General features: G+C 36.9%; 1 protein-coding gene and 1 long non-coding RNA gene across 3 annotated transcripts in view; one reads left to right on the top strand and one right to left on the bottom strand.

Moving 5' to 3' along the window:
- The first annotated feature begins 984 nt into the window (after nt 1-984).
- st8sia3 (ST8 alpha-N-acetyl-neuraminide alpha-2,8-sialyltransferase 3) lies at nt 985-12,519 on the top strand. Its single transcript, XM_058414854.1, has 4 exons — nt 985-1,633; nt 3,679-3,801; nt 4,666-5,223; nt 7,677-12,519. The coding sequence occupies exons 1-4, from the start codon at nt 1,008-1,010 to the stop codon at nt 7,957-7,959; spliced, it is 1,590 nt and encodes a 529-aa protein (XP_058270837.1). The 5' UTR covers nt 985-1,007; the 3' UTR covers nt 7,960-12,519.
- A 681-nt stretch (nt 12,520-13,200) lies between these two features.
- The window catches only part of LOC131368810 (uncharacterized), a 9,489-nt gene continuing 1,706 nt past the window's right edge, over nt 13,201-20,983 (bottom strand). Inside the window, exons 2-4 of one of the 2 annotated variants that reach the window (XR_009207197.1) lie at nt 16,484-20,557; nt 13,946-14,089; nt 13,201-13,747 (exon numbers count right to left, since the gene is read on the bottom strand). This is a non-coding gene — a long non-coding RNA (uncharacterized LOC131368810). Of the gene's footprint in view, nt 14,090-16,483; nt 20,558-20,983 lie in introns of both variants that reach the window. The other variant, XR_009207196.1, reaches the window with a different exon arrangement.

The raw sequence follows: 20,983 nt of genomic DNA, 5'->3' as shown, positions 1-20,983 counted from the left end.
ATGGTGAATGTTGGTGTTTATGGAGAATGTTGTTGGTTGATGGTAAATGTTGGTGTTTGATGGTGAATGTTGGTGTTTATGGAGAATGTTGTTGGTTGATGGAGAATGTTGGTGTTTGTTGATGAATGTTGGTGTTTATGGAGAATGTTGGTGTTTGTTGATGAATGTTGGTGTTTATGGAGAATGTTGTTGGTTGATGGTGAATGTTGGTGTTTATGGAGAATGTTGTTGGTTGATGGAGAATGTTGGTGTTTGATTGAATATAATAGTGTTGATGGTGAATGTTGGTGTTTGATGGTGAATGTTGTTGGTTGATGGAGAATGTTGGTGTTTGTTGATGAATGTTGGTGTTTATGGAGAATGTTGTTGGTTGATGGTGAATGTTGGTGTTATTGGTAATTATCAGTGTTTGATGAAGAATTTGGATTTAATGAAAAATTTGTTTGGGAAAGCAGAGTTTTGTGGTTTGCTGGATGAGATATGAATGTAGAGTTTGATATGAAGGTTTGTGTTTGTTGGAGAATTTTGGTGTTTGTTGGAGAATACCGGTCCATGATGGTGAGCGACATTTCTGTTAATCGAAGTTTCAGGAGTCTGATAGATGAGATGGATTTGGAGATGAGATGGAACATCATTTTAGGGCTGATTTTAGGTCAGGATCGAGCGCAATAACAAATGTCCATTGATTTAAAGAATAATATTAATTACTCAGGGCACGGTATATATCTTTGCTTTATTGTGACTTGTGCGAATGCATACTTAAGCGGCCCCTCCTAAACTGTGCCTTTCCTTGTTGTTGCTAAGGCAATTTGTATTTTTGGTAGCTATGTATGTTTGGTAGCTCATTTACTCAGGGAAGTGCACGTGGTGTAGCATTAATTATTAGACTAATTCATAAAATCATTTTTTACACGTTTCCAGGTGGAAAGCATGCCTAGTTGATGTCACCAACCTAGCAACAAGCGAAAGGACACTTGGTACCCTTTATCTCTGAGAGTGTATCATCTATGCAACGTTGCAAAGCATGCAACCAGTGCTTCCGGTGCTCCGATTTCACCGATTTCTTCATTCCTCCAGATTCTGCCCAGGTCGAGTCTCCTTTAAATATCCACCGGAGTGCATTAATTAAACCCGAAAAAAGCTCGTGCTTTCCCCCCGAGTACTATTTCTCACCGGAGGTCCGCGATGGCAGCTCGGTGCACAAGCTCATACCGAGAGGGAGCGCGAGGAGAGCACGAGCATCTCTCTGTCACAGCATCGCCTCCATTGCGAGCACATCCGACATCCTGCATGATGGCTTTATCCTAGACGTGTCGTGCACGCGAGCTTGTGAAGGTTGTTGTTTTGCTCGGTCTTGTTTTGTTTTGGTTTTTGTTTTGCATATGAATGCATGCATTCGCGTCGTCGCGTTTATCCTTCGGCATCTTGTTTTTGTTTTACGCCCCGCCGGGGAATGCGAGCGAGGCATCATGGTGCGCATCCTCAGCGCCCTCGGCTTGGTGATGTTCAGCGTGGCTCTGCTCATCCTCTCTCTCATCAGCTACGTGTCCATAAAGAAGGACGCCATCTTCACGGGCCCCAAATACCCGAGCGGCGGCGGGCCGCGGATGTACATGTTTCACACGGGTTTTAGGTGAGTGAGGACGGACTTCTGGCCATGCATGAGCGCGCACAGTGCTGAATAACACCTTATGACTTGTATGAGACGTTATTACTGTCTCACATAAACATCATAAACTATCAACAGTGCTACATCTCTGAATGTTTGCTTGTTTAGTTTTCTTTCTCATGCTATTTTAGATCATGTATATACCTACCAATTTTACCTATTTTCTAATGCAAAATAAAAAAACGATTTCAACTGCACATGCAAGACTGTTAATGTCACAGACCGAGATTTTTTTTAAAGGGCCTCAGTTTTATGGTACAGTCAACAGCTCCTTCACTGCGCATGCGCGTCAAACGCACCCTAAAAGAAGCATAGCAATGACGAAGCAAGCAGCTCATATAGCAGATGCTAAAAATAAAAAGAAAGGGCTCGTGCAGGGAGATTTATCACGTTTCAGAGCAAGAAGAATTTATATTATATGAAGAATTTATGTTATATAGAAGCCCATCTGTGCAAAACAAACGAAATGGACATTTTGTTTAAATGGATATTTTACAGGTTGTTTATTTAACATCCAAACCACTTTCACTGTCTTCCAATGAAGATGTAAAAAGATTTTGTATGCTTTCTAGTTTCATGAAAATCATTATATTTTTAAGGGGAAGTGATTTAGTGATAACCTAAATAACCTAAAAATAAGCATAACATATATATACATACATAAACCAGTTTGGAACCAGTTTATGATTGGATGCGTGTCCTTTCAGTCAGTTTATATACATTATAAGGTTCACGTAAGATAAAGCAGGGTGAGCTTCGTGAACATGGGTGGGAATTTTTCAGAAACACACAAATTTTTCCTAATATGCACATTCCTTACGTTTACAGTTTCTGAGCTTTGGAGAAAATATATAAAATTTTCCCAGAAATAAAACTCTACCAGAAAACACTTTTCATTATTAATGAGCTGGTACCGTTAAGTTTACATCTTTTCTACTCGTTTTAATCTGGTGGCATTTAAAGTCCATCTAACAGTATGTTTATTAAAAGGAAAGCATGGAAAACAGGAAAGCTGCTCGGATCCAGGAAGAACATACGAAACCTAGACCACTATTCCATCTCAATTATGATTATATCTGTGTTATAAATTGATCTAAAGCTTTAATCAGGTAATAAAGGCCAACACTACAGGTTGCAGTGTAGGAGGATTCAAGAAATTCTAGCTCTACTCAAAAGTGTCTCTTTGTTCGAAGGTTTTGAAACTCATGATGTGGCAGCTTGTAAAAGTCGTCTCTGTGATTGAGGCTGGAGTGGAAGCCCGAGGAGCTGTCCTTGGTGCTGATTTACTCAGATGGCAGTTCAATTTCCTGCCAATGATCATCGTGGCTTTTTGTTGCGTCCAAGGTTATAAAACGGGAGCCATTTTGCTGAAGCACATAGGAGTTGCTTTCCGGGAGGAAAGGAGTGAGTCAGGGAGGGAGGGATTGGTAAGGAGGGATGGAGGGAGGGAAGGAAAGAAGGAGGCTTGGACCATCTGCTGTCGCAGTAGGGTGATTTGTCGACCTCACTGTGACTTGCTTTTCAGTTAAGGCTTATGAACTTCAAGAACGATGACTTTCAGAAATCCTGTATTTAAACCATCCTTCAGTCCTGAACAGCAGCACACCATTTAGATTAGTCATGCTTTAGTTTACTCACTTCACCATCTGCATCTGACATCTTTTTATCAACTCTGGAGACAGCCTCCCAATGCTTAATAACCTTACTAATAAACCAGTACAAGCGCTTAACGAGTCAGGCTGAGTAACTGACCAGGTCTGAAGTCTAAAAAGAGGCAGTTTAATTAGAGTGGCCATCGACTGCCCGAGGCAGGGGGGATTGGCGCTGGGGCCGATGGGGTGGCATTGATCCGAGCTACTTTCAGCAGCTGCCACCGCTGTGACATCAGGACCGGGTCTTCCTGTGAAATGGAACGGAAACTCTATTTTCCTGTTGCCCCCACTGACCAGCTGCCCCCCTACTTAGACCTGTTTTTTTCATGCTTTTTTCTCTTTATTTCTCTTCTCTAGATCCCAATTGGCAATGAAGTTTCTGGACCCAGCGTTTACACCCCTGAACAACGCTCTAAATGAGAACCTTCAGGAGAATTCCTCCAAGTGGAAGTTTAATAAGACGGGATATTTAGAGCAAAGGTACGGTTATCAGTTCTGGTGTTATTAGCCCCAGCGTAACCCATACATCATACAAAGGCATAAATATATATAGAATTAATTATAACATTTAATATTATAGCATGATAAATCAGAGGTGTTTAAGTCAGCCAGGTAAATCTGATGCTCCTAAGCTTGGAGTAATAAACATGATCTCCATCGAATGTTCAGTGTTAAGTATTTCAAAGAAAATGGTCTTTTCCACACTAATGATTTGAAGTGTTTAATGACACTTACTACCAACTTTTTTCCATGAAGTTCCATAACTTTTACTGTTAAAGGCTTCATAAGTCTCCATTTGACATTTTGTTAAAAAAATGTTGGTGAATTACTGTGTTATTAAAAAAGTAAAACACTTTGGAACATGTTATACCAGTCTTAGAAGCATTATAAACCAATATGAACCAGTTAATCTTGTCCATGTTTTTCGACGAGCTGTGGTTGGTCAACTCCCATGTCAATCAAATGACCTGTATGCAAGTAGGCGGTTCTTATCTTATTTATTGATGGAACACTAGATGTTTGGCTTGTAAGACCAAAAAAATCCATGTTTGCAAAAATACATCAAAAATGCAAGAAGTCTTGGAGGAACTTGAAAGGATCCATCTCTTGTGCAAGCACCTGGATGTCTAGAAGTCTCTCTTTGAGAAAGCCCTTAACTACCTTACATCAAAGTATTTAATGGAAAATCAGAAAGAATGTGAAGTAAAATCTTTTTTAGGAATCTTTACAGTCCCGAGAACCCTTGGGGAACCCTTGGTGAACGCTAGAGCATACTGTGTTGCTAATGATCAGGAGTGTACTCTGATCCAGTGTGATGTTAGTGATGGTGTGTTTGTTTTGCAGTAAAGAGATCGCCCAGTACATCGACGTGCCACGTAACTTCACCCTGACCAAGAGCAGCGTCCGCGTGGGTCAGCTGATGCACTACGACTACTCCAGTCATAAATACGTCTTCTCCATCGGCGAGAACTTCCGTTCCCTCTTGCCGGACTCGTCACCCATCCTTAACAAGCGCTACAACACGTGTGCCGTGGTGGGAAACAGTGGCATCCTGACGGGCAGCCGGTGCGGTGCCGTCATCGACGCCTACGACTTTGTCTTCCGCTGCAACTTCGCACCTACTGAGGTCTTCCGCAGGGACGTGGGCCGACGCACAAACCTCACGACCTTCAACCCCAGCATTCTGGAGAAGTACTATAACAACCTGCTCACCATCCAAGACCGGAACAACTTCTTCCTGAGCTTGAAGAAGCTGGATGGTGCCATCCTGTGGATTCCGGCCTTTTTTTTCCACACCTCGGCCACGGTCACACGCACGCTGGTGGATTTCTTTGTGGAGCACCGGGGGCAGCTGAGGGTGCAGCTCGCCTGGCCTGGGAACATCATGCAGTATGTCAACAGGTAGCTATTCTGAACTAATCTCTCTCTCTCTTACATACACACACACCAAATTTCTACAGCCGGTTCCCAAAACCTGATACAAAATCTCAGACAAAACTCAAAGTGTCAGTAATAAACTGTGATAATATGTAAAACAGGAAAAAACAGATGCGAACAGGAAATCAATCAAGCAGAGATTGTGTCCTGCTGATGTTCCGTATTAATAAAAAATTTAAAATCAGATTTTATTTACTGTTTACTGTATGATTAGCATAAAGCAGCACACATCAAGACTCCTGTATCTCGGTTTTCTGAAGGTGGAAGAGTTTGTGCATTTATGGCACAGTTGAGCAGCTTGGATTATTCTGGGTCAGTAATGAGTGTAATTGTATAAGTGTATAATAATCTCTGAAAATGAGAAAGGAGAGATTTGTCTTTGAAATATTTTTCCAAAGAGGAAAAAGGCCACAGCTTTAAAAGAGACAGGAATAGATAGTAGGGGTGGGTGATATTATTAAAATATTATTTACATAGTTGAAGACATATTTCTAGGGTAAACAATATGTATTACGATATATAAACGGCAAGAAAAAATATAAATATATATAAAAATATGATAATATTAAAAAAAATGAAAGATTTCAATTATGCTTTATTGCTAACAAATTTATTTTTAAAAAACTGAAAAAAATTCTAATAATTATTTTAAATAATCAAAAATAATTTACAAATAAATAAAAACATTTTGTAAATGTTATTTATAAATTTTTAAAAATCATTTTTGTTATTTATTTTGGAACTGTGACATACGGTGAGTTCATCCCTGAGCGCATGTGAGAGGAGACAAAGAACATACGAAGGCAGAAAAGAGACACCAAGAGCGTGAGTGAGAGAGAGAGAGTGAGAGAGAGAGAGGAATCGATGGAGAGAATTGGAGAGGCGTTGTTGAATGGAGTCCCGTCGAGGTTTATGAAGAGGGGCTTAAGCATGCTGGCCACCAGAAATGCCTCACTGCACTGTAATCTCCTCCAATCCCATTAAAGAGGCACAATCACTGCCTTTAAGACGCTCTGATAGGCCTAAGACACCCTAAGAGTTTAATGTTGACTGTAATTTAATAGACATCGCCACAGAAACACAGCGTACACAAACACTCAGGTCTTGATACTGTGAAAATGATCAATTTTTTGTAAAAAAAAAAAAAAAGAGAGGGAGAGAGAGACATGAAAAAAAAAACCCAGTCCTCACAAAATTCATTCATCATCAGTTTTGCCAAGTTTGATGCTCTCCTCTAAATTTATTGTCAGGTTTAGATTGTTAGATTAATTTTTTTACATAATGAAGCCATTTAACAGGAATTCTTTGCATATAGAAAAATTTCACACATTTCTGATTTTTATCATCACCTGGAACAGCTGTAATCCACTGGATAATCTCTGTCTGCTTCTTCTTACACTTTTATTTGTTTGCCGTTTGTGGAAATTGGTTAGATTTATTGGTTTGATTCGGGGCAGTGTTGGTTCAAATGGTTAATGTTCTGGGTCCTTGTTCAAGCCCCAACACCATCACGCTCCTCTGTTGGGCAATTAAGCAAGACCTTTAACCCTCCCTGCTCCAGGGGGCGCTGTATCATATCTGCCCCAGTGCTCTGACCTCAGCTGGGATATGTGTGGTGATCATAAAGGCTTCTTTCCCCTTACTTCTTCCTTCTAATTCAGATTATTTGTTTTAAAGCAGGTTCTCGACTGGAGATGTTCTCACTATGGACCACTCTCTCTCCTTTTTTTTATCACACACTGTCCAGCTAGTCCAATTTACCATTAAAAATACCTGTAACCATGGCAACTCTAAAAGGAAGCACTATTACACACTATAGGTGGACTTTGGGTATAATGAAGTAAAGTGTTTTATGGGTATTATAGATATTAGGTGTTTAAAATAACAGGGTTAGCAAAAGGAACCATAATATCATTATTAACGGTCAGAATTATTCATTGGAGGTTTGTCCATCAGGGGAATGTGAAGAGTATAACAAAGTCTCGGAAATATTACTTGGGTTATTTAAACAAGACTTGATAAAAATGCAGGAATTCACACGCAGGACAGGTGAACACAGTCAAGTAACAAGCCAACGACGGGACGAGAGCAGAGACCTAAACAAGTGGCGTTTATCACCGTGTGAAGTGAAACGTGACGAGGGAGACCGTTATAAATACTAAAAACAAACAAAACATTGTTGTACCTGTAGTAGGCTAGCATCTGGCTAATCATATCCTGGTGTATAAAACCAAAAATCCTTCGTAACTCATACCATGACCATCTACTACACCCTTAACCCTGAAGGTATTCTTTGCAATGCAAATTAGCACTGGTCAGTTTATCCGCCATGCACTAAGCATCTCCACATGTTTTCATTAAGGTTTCGTGTTGTTTGTAAAGGCCAGATATTTCTTGAACAGGTGTTGTGTTTGCAGGTACTGGAAGACAAAGCAGCTCTCCCCGAAGCGCCTGAGCACGGGGATCCTGATGTTCACTCTGGCCTCGTCCCTGTGCGAGCAGATTCACCTGTACGGCTTCTGGCCGTTTGGCTGGGACCCGAACACGGGCAAGGAGCTGCCCTACCACTACTACGACAAGAAAGGCACCAAGTTCACCACCAAGTGGCAGGAGTCGCACCAGCTGCCCACCGAGTTCAAGCTACTATTCAAGATGCACACGGAGGGCATCCTCAAGCTGAGTCTCTCGCACTGCGCATAGAGGTCAAAACCCCGGAGGTCAGAAGGGCACAGGGATCCTAAAGCTGGAGATGCGGGGCTTTTTTAAAGGCGCATATCAAAACTTAACACTTATTTATGCTAGTATCGATGACGTCAAGTGCCAATCAGCGACATTTTTATGATGCAGCTTTTACAAACAGCGCCCTGACACTCGTACGGGAAGTACGTTAGCCGTGCCGGCTGTTAGCGAACGCCGACCTGGGTCCAGACCAGCAATTTACTGAACCAAGACTTTTGAAAACGTGTTCAAGCCAGTCACAAGGACGGGGCAGAACAGACACACCATGACCAGAGAGACATTTCAAGACCCTGTTCGCTTTAAAGGCTAATATAATTAATAAAAATGACACGCTAATATAATATCATTCTGCATCTGTAGATGAAATCGGAGCGCTATTCACCATCATCGGATGGTTTTGAATGTAAAAAACGAATGTTATCACTTCATAGTCATTTCAGTAGTGAAAAAGAGCAACGTTAATTCTTCACTCCACATGTAGATGCGCATCTATACGTTTGATATGTGTTCGATCTCCATATAGACAGGATCTCACTTATATAGACTAGACACCTGTGATAACTGAATGTTTAGAGTTATTATTGAATTCAGTAGGCTTTGTAGTGTCGATTCTGACAGGGAGAAACCATTTTGACTGGACAGCTGTCCTGTCATTCAATCCTAAAGGCAGGGAAAAAACCCTAACCGAACCACACGGTAAGGGTTCTAGGTTTATTTATTAAAGGAGCAATCTGTAATTTTTCAGTCTATCTCCTGGCTGTAAGGTGAAAACACTGACAAGCCTTTGCTCCTCCCCCGACTGAGCCAATTGTTATTGCTTTATACAAGTTGCCTTTCAACGAAATGGGGCGGAGCTCATTTCAGGGCCAGAAATTTTTTTCAAGCAAAAGCCTGAAAGAAAGAGACTAACGAGACATGTTGCACGGCGGAATTGCAGACTATTTTTTTCCTAAGAAAATCTTTAAACCATTAATAGGTTAAAGGAGGTTTAGGAACACCTTGAATTATTACTAACCGCACCTTTAAAAAAAATCCAGAATTTCCTGATCTACAGATAGGTTTGTTCTGTGATCGCTGACTTACTGAAACGTTGCACATTTATGAATGTTATCAGAATGTGTGTGCGTGTGTGTATCTGTGAGAATTACATATATATATATAATATATCTGTATGTGAAAAGACGAGAATGTCGACTTTCCGGGTCAAGCTTCCGAATAAAAGTGTTTTTTTTAAAAGAAAATCCCAAACTCCTGCACCTTACACACAACTGCTTAACGGCTGCAGTAATACCAGGCAGATGCACACGAACCCTCTCGCCCTGCGCTTAGAGGTCAGGGGTGGAGGTTAGAAAGGTCACAGGCCAGGATTTTAGGCTTTGCAGATGGAGGTGTGGGCAGATTTAGGCTTTCTTTTTTTTTACAGGCGCATAAAACCGGCCTGCTGTCTTTGTCTCGGCTTTCCCTTTTAAAATACTCCCAGCTCTCGTAACCCGGCTCAAAGGTTCTTGAAGGTCCGGTGTGGAAGGCTTCAGCAAAGAGCCGTTTATTTAACCAACACTTGAGCCAGAAGCTTTTTTCCTCGCAGCGTCCATTACTCAAACGAGCTGCTGCTACTTTTGGGAAACACACTGATCAGACCCAGATCGGGAAAAGTTCCAGTATTGGTTGCACAAATGCTAATTTTAGTATTTTCCAGTACTTAGTCATATTGTATTACGTCTGCTTATTAAGCGTCCTGCTCTGAGATTTATCAGAACGTCCACATGAAACCGCACGGCCCTGATAAAGCCGGGCTTAACATAGCGGCAGATATATATATTTACGAGACGAGAAAACTTACTGTAAGAGCAGGAAAAAAGCCGGATCCATGAAGGAAATCCCTGCTCATTTAACAAGAGAAAACGAATATGTTATATGATTTCTGGGAAGCTTTCCAGTACTTTCACACATTTCTCTAAATAAATGGACACCCCATTGAAAGTTGATTTAATATGTATGTTTTCTTCCTCCTCATTTGTGCCACTCAATGATAAAGCAATTTAGAAATCTATGATAAATGTATTGACTCGATCGATTAAAAAAAAAGAAAAAGTGTCACGGAAAGAGAATAAATAGAACAAACGCCACGTCAACGAATCAGCGGCTCGATAGATCGACATTAACAGCCTTTAATAAAGAATATCAGTCCACGGCGCTGTCAGATTCTCCATTATATCTTTGCTTACAGGATGCTAATTCATTTTCCGTAACAGCAGCTCTGACAGTTCTGTTAAAGCGCTCGTTCTGATACGGTATTGTTTCTATAGCAACAAGCTCGTTTACAAGGAGCTGCGGATAGACAGATTAGATCGTTTATATGAAAGGCGTGGTTTGTTATACGGTTAGGGCAGGAGTCTCCAGTGTCAGAGCGGTGTAACAGTCCGAGGTAAAGCTGTACGTTTGCTGTGGAGTTAATAAAATGTAACTGGAAACAGATAAAAAAGTACAACATGTCATTTCTTTAATTAAAATGTATATGTCTTGGCAAATTGCTGTGGTGTGGACGTGGAGTTAGAGAAAAATATTCAAAACACGTCGCTGATTATTTCCTTATGACGTCACAACACATACAGATTTTTTGTTTGTTTGTTTTTTCTTTTTATTTACATTTTTATTATCAACTCATCCAGGATTTATTATTAAAAAATAATTGTAATGAATTCTAATGATTTTAAAACATTATACATATTTGAAATTATTTTATTTCATAATAATACTACTACTAATAATAAAAATAATAATAATAACAGTAAGAAAAAAGAAAAGATTTTTTTTTAAATGTTTTAATTAAGTTCATTTTAATTAAATTTTAATTTTAATGCCTATTAAAATGTGATTTCTTTCCTAAAATTTTTATTTATTTTTTTAATTCTTTTTTATATTTATGATTCTATCTCCTGCTTTATTCGTTTATTCGTCGATATCAATTTACTGATCAGGTGAAAATGATTGAGTGGCACAAACGAACCTCTGCTGAATTTTTAAAGGCAAACTTATTGTTATTTATTTGTTTATTTATGAATTTGAATTTTCTTCTTTTTTGGGGGGGGGCCCTGATTCACCAAATTTTTTGTGTTATTTTTTGTCTTATTTTATTTTTATTTTTTATTATAATTATGTTCCAGTGAAACTTTCAGACGATTTCTGGTGCATCAGTTAATTGACCAAAGAGCAAGAACGACACAGCCAGATTTCTGTGAGATGTTCGGTGGCTGTTCCTTCACCTTCGCATGACCATGCAGATGTTTCTGTATCAATTAAACCTGACTATAATGATCTTCTAGCGTTCACTCTTCTAATACTGATCTAATATCATGGCGTATTCCGTGATCCTACTTTCTTCTGAGACAGACAGGAAAATGAATCTGATTTAAACACAATTTCTACCTTTATTTATGGGTGTGTACTATGTCTGTGCTTTCTTTTTTTTTGTTTTCATTAAAAATGAGCTGTTCCTGATCGTCTCATGGCTTCCGGATTTCGAAATCAGACACCAAACACGTCTAAAGAATTACATCATACAAGGGTGTGGTTACAGGCGTGTATGACGGAATACCATGATCATGAAAATTATGAATGGATGGAGTGATTAAAAATATATATATAAAAAAGAAGCACTGTCTCTGTTCCAATACTATTGGGTATGTTGTATATTGGCAGAATGTAAATCCCTATTTGTAAATCCCTATTTGTTTCTTCTGAGGAGCTGAGATTATTAAGTTTATTTCATCTGAATTTGCAAAATTGATGCTGTTCTCCGTCCTCCCTCTTTACTCGTGCACTATAAAGTAAATGAGGGATTGTGGGGACACCAAACAGTGGCTAACGTTAGGGGTCCAAGCACCAAGCTGCCGTTTTTCTCATTAATATTATCTTTACTATAATCTTCCAAATACTCACTGTATTTTTCCTCACTTTTCATTAGTCATTTCAAACATATTGCACTTGCCATATTTTCTAGGTTATAAAGCCCTATTCGGACGGGATTCTTTTCTGAATCAAATCCATTTTTATCATTAGCATTTAAATTAGCATATTAATACTGACCCTTTTTTAGGTCCTTCAGGAAAATTCTACTTCAATAACACATAAATAAAAAGAAAATCTTATTAGTTCACTAAGTAGTGCACTCTAGTAGTCGTGGATTGGGGGTTTAAAACAGTTCCAGTGAATTCAGGTAGAAATCGTTAAAAATTCTATTCATGAAACAATCAATGCGTCTATCAATGCGGCGCTCAGCTTTAATCAGCTGGCAGTGAATGTTAGGGGTCCAAGCACCAAAGGTTTATTGTTTTCTTTGCTCATTTCACTCTACCCTTACACTTAAAAGCAATATTTTAGAACATATCATTATTTAGAAGATATCAATAAATCCTAATTTTATTGTTATTTATATCACTTCTTTTACAAATAAAAGCAATGTAAGATACAGTCTAAACCCATTTAGATGAAAAAAGCAGCACTGGTCCAGTTAAATGAGCTAAAGTTTGTTTCCAGGTCCTTTTAAAGACATGCAGCTTTTTACGTTTTTACTTTTAGCTGAATCTTGAGTTTGCAAATCATAAAAATGTAAACAAAAAGCAAGCAAACTTTGCGATATTCATCTATCTATCTATCTATCTATCTATCTATCTATCTATCTATCTATCTATCTATCTATCTATCTATCTATCTGTCTATCTATCTGTCTGCCTGTTTGTCTGTCTATTTATCTATCTGTCTGTCTGTCTGTCTATCTGATTCAGTTCAATTTGATTTGGTTTGTTTAGAGCTTTTAACATCGTCATTGTTGGGGGGTTTTTTCACATGACTTAATGACTATAAATATTGTTTTTCCCTTAAATTAAAAAAAAAAAAAATTCCTTAATTTATTAAATTCTCCCATGTGAATTCAATATTGAAATAAAAATATTATTTGTCACATAAACAAACAAACACAATGTGTCATGTTAAAAACTTAAATAATTTAAATAAATCATTTTTATTTAAATAAAAAATAAAATACATTTTTTTAAATAGACTTAAATAATTAATAAATAAATAATTTTTATTTAAATAAAAGAATGAAATTTTTTTCAATAAACTTAAATAATTCATAAATAAATCATTTTTATTAATATTTACACAAAAAATAGAAAAAGAATTTATTTTCTAATTTTGTATTTACTATTTCCACATCTTTTTTTTTTATTTTTTACATAAATTAATTTATTTCCACATGTAATTTATTTATGGACATTTTTCCCATGTAGGACATGTTTTTAAATTTTATTGTCTTTTTTCTCATGATGTTCTGTGTTCTGTTACTCATACACACACACACACACACACACACACCAAAAGGTACACTAACATCTGTTCAGTCGGCTAAAGCCCTGTTCTTTCTGTGGTTAGAGATGTCCTTTAAACATGATGTTAGTTCCCTAACAGCCGTCGCTGTGGTCCCTCGGAGCCGATGCATCTCCTCTGTGTTTTGTTTACAGATGCCATAAATCACCATTATACAACTCCCTCTTCAACGGGCCTGGTCAATACCTCGCCATTAAGCTGTGTGCCGAGTGTACACTTTTTTGGGTGGTATTTCTTTCAAGGATACTTTCTAATATGATTTAAAACAAGAAACATCAATTAAAAACAATAATAGGAGCGATGCCGTATCGGGAATCCATGATTCGAGCGGGGAAGAGAGAGAGGCGGCTTTATTGATTACCTTTAAAAGAGAGAGAGAGAGAGAGAGAGAGAGAGAGAGAAACACTCTGTTTTTAATCTTCTTATGTCATAATTCCAAAAAGCTAAGGCGTTTAATAGCAGACGCAAAACGCCTTTAGCAAAAAAGATTCACATTTAAAATAAGACCATCAGTTATTTTGCACAAATAATTATATATATATTTAACAATGTACTGCACTTTGCTCCCTTTCAAAATAGTGCTGTTGTTGTTGTTGTTGTTGTTGTTGATGATGATGATGATCTTCGTGAACACACTCAGCAAATCTGGTATCTGGCCTCTTTTCTTTTTTGTAAACCACGTGCCTGCCATGACCTCTGACCACTGTGGTTGAAAGAACAGGTCAAAGATTAAGCAGGATGATGTAACCGGCCTCTCGGTGTTCTAAGCAAGAATATTCTCTCTTTAATTTAACCAAATGTTCTTTTTATTGTTTTTTTTTTTTTTAAATGTGTAAAGTTTCTTAAACATATAAAATATCAAATATATTCAATTATATTTTAAAATCATTTAAAAAAATTATTTATTTTAATTATTGATTTATTTTAATTTTTATTTATTTATTTATTTATGTATTTTAATTTTCTATTTATTTATTTTATTATTATTTGTATTTTATTTTAAAAGTTTTTTTTTTCTTTATAAATGATTTATTATTCTTTTTTTTTACATACATAAAAGTAGTTTTGTATTGTTCTTTTTATCTTACCCCAGATTTTTATTACACCATTAAAATGTGAATGAACTATTTTAAAATAGGTAAAATATTTTTTAAAAATTAATTTAACATTTGATTTAAAATCTATTTAGTTTTTCTTGTGAATGCCTTTTTATTTGGTACACAAGTATGATTTTGTGAAATTGTACATCAGGATAATCAGACCGTCACAAAGCCATGAGCCGTTAGCTGAGTGTCCGGTCACTCAGCGGCGGCGTGAAGCTCGTACTCTCCTGTGTGACAAAAGCCGAGAGTCTCTGTGACTCGAGTGGCCATTTTGAAGCAGTGTGTATTGTGTGAGGAAGCTTTGCAGTGCCATTGATTCCCACTAAACAGCACATGGTGCATGAAGCTAAAGCTGTTCTCACCAAACACACATGCGCACACACACACACACACACACAGAAAGAACTCAGTCTAAAGGTCATTAAAGCTTTGCTTTTCGCCTTCGTGTTTGAAGACATGAGAGTGTGTGGGTTTTTTTCTCTCTCATCTGAAAGTATGAAACGACTAAACCCTCGAATATAAGTGGACTTTTTACTCGTCCTGAACATCAGAAGTGTGTATAGATCCATAACACTTTTATTTACAATACAGAGCATCCAGATAGACTTATTCTTAGTTCTTGTGTCTTTAATTTTATTTGTTATTAGTTTATTATACTTAACTCAGCTCAGTGCACATTATTTTTCATAAATTTAATATGCTTTGTTCATAAACACTTCTCATTTTCAAATTCTCACATTTGTAAAGCACTTTGAATTGATTTGTTGTTTTTCAATTTTAAAATCACTATAATGGGAATTTTTGTTAGATTAGTAGACATTATGAAAAAGAAAAAATAAACATTAGTGACTGTTTAGTGGTTCTTTAATGTTCTGCTTTATTCATTTCATCACATGTAATTGCTAAATTTTGCTAAATATAAAATAATATTTATAACCAAATATGATCTGGGAAAAGGTGTTGACAACATAGAAAAGAAAGAAATCTATTTATTTAATATTTATACGATTTTATTTGCACAGAAAATTTATTATTTGGCGTTAAAGCTTTGTATTCTGAGATGATATTAATTGGATTTATTTCCTAAAGCAAAAAGAATTCATATTTAATCTGACTCAAGATTAAATGTCTTATTTACTGTAAAGGTATCACATGAAATCAGAATTTTTTGTAAGTATAAATCTGCTTGATCTTCTTGAGATCCAGATGTGAGATCTGGACCTGGAAAAACATGTGTAGAAATATTAGCATTTAAACATAAATGAATCATTTAAAAAAAAAAAAAAGATACAAATCATGAATCAATGAATCAAGTGTAAAGGAATCACATGTGAAAAATGAATCACGCGTTTATACGAGAATCTTATGTAAAAGAATCATGTGTAAGAAAATGTATTGATTCTTTTGATAAATGTATCATGTGAAAATAAATCATGAGTCATGTGGGAGAAAATACATGAAAAATGAATCATGCATTTGTAAATGAGTGATTCATGTGATAAATGAATCATGTGCTTATAAATGAGTCACGTGAGAAAAAAATACATGAAAAATAAATCATATCTAAATAAATCATGTGTCACATGAATTACATGCGAAAATGAATGAATCATGTGTTTATAAATGAAACTTATGTAAAAGAATCACGTGTAAGATGAAAATTTAGTGATTCATGTGATAATAAATAGATCATGTGTTTATAAATGAATCTTTTCTAAAGGAATCACGTGTAAGAAAATGTAGTGATTCATGTTATAATAAATGAATCATTTGAAAATAAATGAGTCATGTGGAGAAGAAATAGATGAAAAATGAATCATGTGTAAAAGAATCACATGTGATAATAAAATGAATCATGTTTGGGGAATCACATGTGAATCAAAGTGAATCATGTGAACAAATATTAACCTATGTGGACAATGTGGAAAAGCTACACATTAAATTTTCACACGAATAACAAAATGTAAGCAAAAGTGAACGTTTATTTTACTTACATTTTTATTTAATCACATTTCTCCAGCTTTGCCTCCACAGTAAAGGTCAGTGTGTTAGATGCTAATCAGCTGTTTGAGCGGCGCAATGGCTCCTGAAGCCTCACCGAGCAGCATGGCCTGACTCACACACATTCCCGCTCGCTCACACACACACACACACACGAGTCGGGGTAGAAGCCGAGGCGATAAAGAGTGTTTCTGACTCCCAAACAGAAATTATGCAAACGTGGGCTGAGGCTAATCGATACGCCGGGGCTTGCTGAGAGCGGCCTGTGGGGATCCGGGAGGAAGGAGCAGTGAGTGTGTGAGGAGGAAAAACACAAGGCAACAACATGAAGAGACACCGAGACTTCCTGAGGAATTATTAATTACTCCCAAATCCTGCTCATGGCCTCAGAAAAACACGGCGATATTAAACGCTGAGAATTTATTTTCATATTATTACAATTATTATTTTTTAGCAGTGATTTCCAACATCATGAGGGAAAGATGAGCTAAAATTCTCACTGTCTCGCTGCAGGTCTTCATAACTGTCTGCTTTTCTTCACTGTCTCTCTCTCTGTCTCTCTCTCTCTCTCTGTGTGTATAGCTTCCTGCCATCTTTCTCCTGTCTGTCTGTCTGTCACTTTCATTGTCTGTGAGTCTCAATGTCTGTCTGTCTTTTTTATTACCTGTCTGTCTGCATCTTCCACTGTCTACCTGTCTCTCTCTCTATCTGTCTCACTAACACACTGTCTCTCTTTTTTTTCTGTATGCAGTCTTCTGCGCTGTCTGTCTGTCTCTTTCATTGTCTGTGAGTCTCAAATCTTCCACAGTGCACCCGTCTCTATCTCTACCTGTCTCACTTTCACACTTACTCTCTCTCTCTCTCTCTCTCTCTCTTTATCTGTCTCACTATGACAATTACTGTCTCTTTCTTACTGTCTGTCTGTTTTCTTAATTCTTAATATCTATTGCACTGTCTGTCTCACTGTCTGTCTATATATCCTTCTATCTGCCTTTCTATCTGTCATAATATCTAATTTTCTGTCTGTTTGTCTTTTACTGTCTGTCTATATACCCCTCTATCTGCCGCTCTGTCTGAATATTTCATTTCTGTCTGTCTGTCTCTCTGTATTTCACTGTCTGTCTTACTGTCTGTCTATATACCCCTCTATCTGTCTCACTGCCTGTCTGAATATCTCATTTATTGTCTGTCTGTCTCTATGTCTTTCACTGTCTGTCTCTTTATCTGTCTATATAATCCCTCTATCTGTCCCTCTATCTGTCCCAATATCTTAATTACTGTCTGTCTCTCTGTCTGTCTGTCTCACTTTCTGTTTCTTTGTTTCATTGTTTACTTTCTGCCCTACTGTCTCTATGTCTCTCTATCTTCCTATTTTACTTAATATCTCTCTCTCTCTCCCTCTCTCTCTCTCTCTGTCTCTCTCTCTCCCTCTATGGTGGACAGACTTTATTACACAAATTAAGAATGTGTGTATGTATATATATTATTTATAACAAAAATATTAGTTTTTTTTAATAAGCCACAGTTATTTTTTTAAATAAACAAACAATTAAACTGTCAAACAAAAACATATTAAATAAATATTATATTCTATCATATTCTATTATCTATTAAATGTCCTCGGCCTGGTCTTGTGCAACACTGGCTGAGATTTGCAAAAAAAAAAAAAGAAAAGCTGACCGGTGCTGGAAGGTACGTGTTTGGTGGTCTGTGATAAAGGGGTCAAAGGCTAGGGGCCAAAGGTCACCAGTCAAACGCACACACACTGTATGCAAAAAAGGTAAACCACACACACACACACAGAGCAGTTAATTTTTGAAAAATCAAATCCAACACATTTTATGGAATATTAATGGAAAAACGAATGATGTTGAAACACTTTAATTAAGAAAGAGGATACCGCAAGATGCAGTGTGTGTGTGTGTGTGTGTGTGTGTATGCAAACCGTGGCTAGTTATTAATTAACTCCAGCTTTCTAAGCACGGCTTCAATCACTCGGAATGAAGAAATCAATATGACCATCACTTAGAATGGATCGTGTTTATAGTCGCAGGTTGGAGACATATTTACACTTACATTTAGGCCGACTTACAACTGCAGGCCTGCTGAGAGGCTTTAATGTGCTGAGGATTAAATCCTCGCTTTAACAGGAGGAGTCGATACGCTCGCTCTCACAGGCCGGTCATTCATTTGCAAACCGGTTATAAAACAAGGAGGGATGAAAAAAAAACAGGGTTGGAACATCTGTGGAATTAATACGACGTAAATGATCGTAAAGGGGTTCGATGGTCAGTGAGGCGAGAAGGTGAAGGTAAACACAAAAGGTCAAATGATCAGAGAAATATTATTACAAGTGTAGATATGAGAAGGAAAACATTTCCTTTCTGAGAAAACAAATGCAGATTCATTTCTATTTTATTTCATTTGACATCATTTAATTCTTTTGTGTATTTTAAAACACACACATGTCCTAAATTATTTTTCTCACCTCAATATTTGCCACCATTTTGATCGAAATCCCCTTTAGTAGGACTATGGACCATGGACCATGCAAATATGAGAGGTCATGACGCCGTGACCTCTGACCTCTCACAACCTTTTATTCTTTAGGCCCTGATGGTCTGCACTTGTAAGACTGAATAGGCTTCAAAGAGCGACAGAAAAGGCTGGAGATTAAACGAGTGTTATGAAAAGATGAGATGTTCATTTGTGTGTTTTGGAGCAAGTTCAGGCAAATATAAATAACGGCACTCATGCTACTGCTTATAATAATAATAATAATAATAATAATATAAAAATAAAATAATAGCAATAATAATAATAATAATAATAATAATAATAATAATAATAATAATAATAATAATACATTCTTATGGATGCATTAGGGAACAATCAATCTTATATTTTTGTTGGTCTTCAGTACAGTATGAATCTTTAAAAATAATATAATTTTTTTAATTCATTTTTAATCGTTTAAATAAGTTCAAATGCAGTAATTAAGCATCCTGAAATGTTTTATAGAAAATCATTTTGTTTATTTTGACTCTTCAGAATCATTTTTAGAATTTGAATCTCCTTCACTGAGTCTTCAGTCTTCAGTGAGTCTCTCTAGAATGTTCAGCAGTCATCTTCCCAGGCTTAAAAGACTTACTCGTGAGAAGAACGACTCCACCAGCTCCAGCTACGAATATTTCCTCCATTATGGCACATAATGTGAGTTTTAGCTTCATGATATAAACGTTATATTCAGAATTCTTCAAACCATTTGAATCTTCTTCCTCTTGCAACATGGTCAAGACTTTTTCAGTGAATCTTCTCCAGAGCTCTTCTTCAAAGCTTTAGGGTCTTCTCCAGAGTTTATGAATCTTCTCCAGAGCTTTAGGATCTTCTCCAAAGTTTACAAATCTTCTTCTAGAATCTTCTCCAGAGTTCTTCATAGCTTTAAGGTCTTCTTCAGGGTTTATGAATCTTCTGTAGAGCTTTAAGACTTTCTCCAGAGTTAATGAATCATCTACAGAGCCTTAGGATCTTCTCCAGAGTTTATGAGTCTTCTGCAGAGCTTCAGGATCTTCTCTAGAGTTTACAGATCATCTTTAGAGTGCTAGAATCTTCTCCAGAGTTCTTCAAAGCTTTTGGATCATCTTCAAAGTTTATGAATCTTCTGTAGAGCTTTAGCATCTTCTCCAGAGCATTTGCGTGTTCTTCAGAGTGTCAGAATCTCCTCAAGAGTGTTTTGAATTTTTTTTCTCAAAGAGAAGAATCATCTTTGCAGAGTCAGAATCTTCTCCACAGAAATCGACTCCTCTTCAAAGCTCGAGAGCGTTCAGCGTGGTTGAAGTAACAGCGCGCGCGCACTCACACCATCTGCTTTTAACAGGCAAGCGGCGGAAATATCGAGCTTCTCTTCTTTTTTCTTTTCTTTTCTTTTTTTATTCACGCTTTCAGTCTGTATTTATCCTCCTTTCATCTACAGGCTTGGTCAGCGGATCTTTACAGATATTTATAGTAAAGCAGCGAGTCTCTGGAGGCTGAAACGCCATGGCGAGGGTTTTTTTCCCCCCTAAACACTTTGATAGAAAGCATATCATAGCATAAAAAATCGGAAATAGAATTATTTGTTTTTTATTAGTAAGCCGTTTATTATTATTATTATTATTATTATTATTATTATTTCTGCCAGATTTAGTAGTTTAGTAAAATAATGCTAATAATTAATAATTCGTTTTTAATACTAATACAATTACTATTACTACTAATAATAATAGTAATAACAACAACTACTACGCTAAAATCTGAACGCAGATAAAGGACGCCATCTTGGCCTGATGTTTGCAGCTGCATTTTTGAGTGTAAACACACATTAATCAACCATCAATCAATCACCTGAGCAGCACTAACATTAACACCATTACAATTCTCACACTGATAGAGATACCGTGATGAAGTGAGAAAGCTGATAAAGCGTGTGTGTGTGTGTGTGTGTGTGTGTGAGA

This window comes from Hemibagrus wyckioides, linkage group LG18 (assembly GCF_019097595.1).
Source record: "Hemibagrus wyckioides isolate EC202008001 linkage group LG18, SWU_Hwy_1.0, whole genome shotgun sequence".
Classification (NCBI taxonomy): domain Eukaryota; kingdom Metazoa; phylum Chordata; class Actinopteri; order Siluriformes; family Bagridae; genus Hemibagrus; species Hemibagrus wyckioides.
Note: the sequence above shows the minus strand (reverse complement) of the source record. Positions and strands in the feature narration are given on the sequence as shown.

Bases quoted from the DNA above. Each gene is read 5' to 3' on its own strand.
- st8sia3 (XM_058414854.1), top strand. From the start codon at position 1,008: ATGCAACGTTGCAAAGCATGCAACCAGTGCTTCCGGTGCTCCGATTTC. The intron at 3,802-4,665 runs GTACGGTTATCA...TTTGTTTTGCAG, and splicing joins ACGGGATATTTAGAGCAAAG to TAAAGAGATCGCCCAGTACA. The intron at 5,224-7,676 runs GTAGCTATTCTG...TTGTGTTTGCAG, and splicing joins ATCATGCAGTATGTCAACAG to GTACTGGAAGACAAAGCAGC.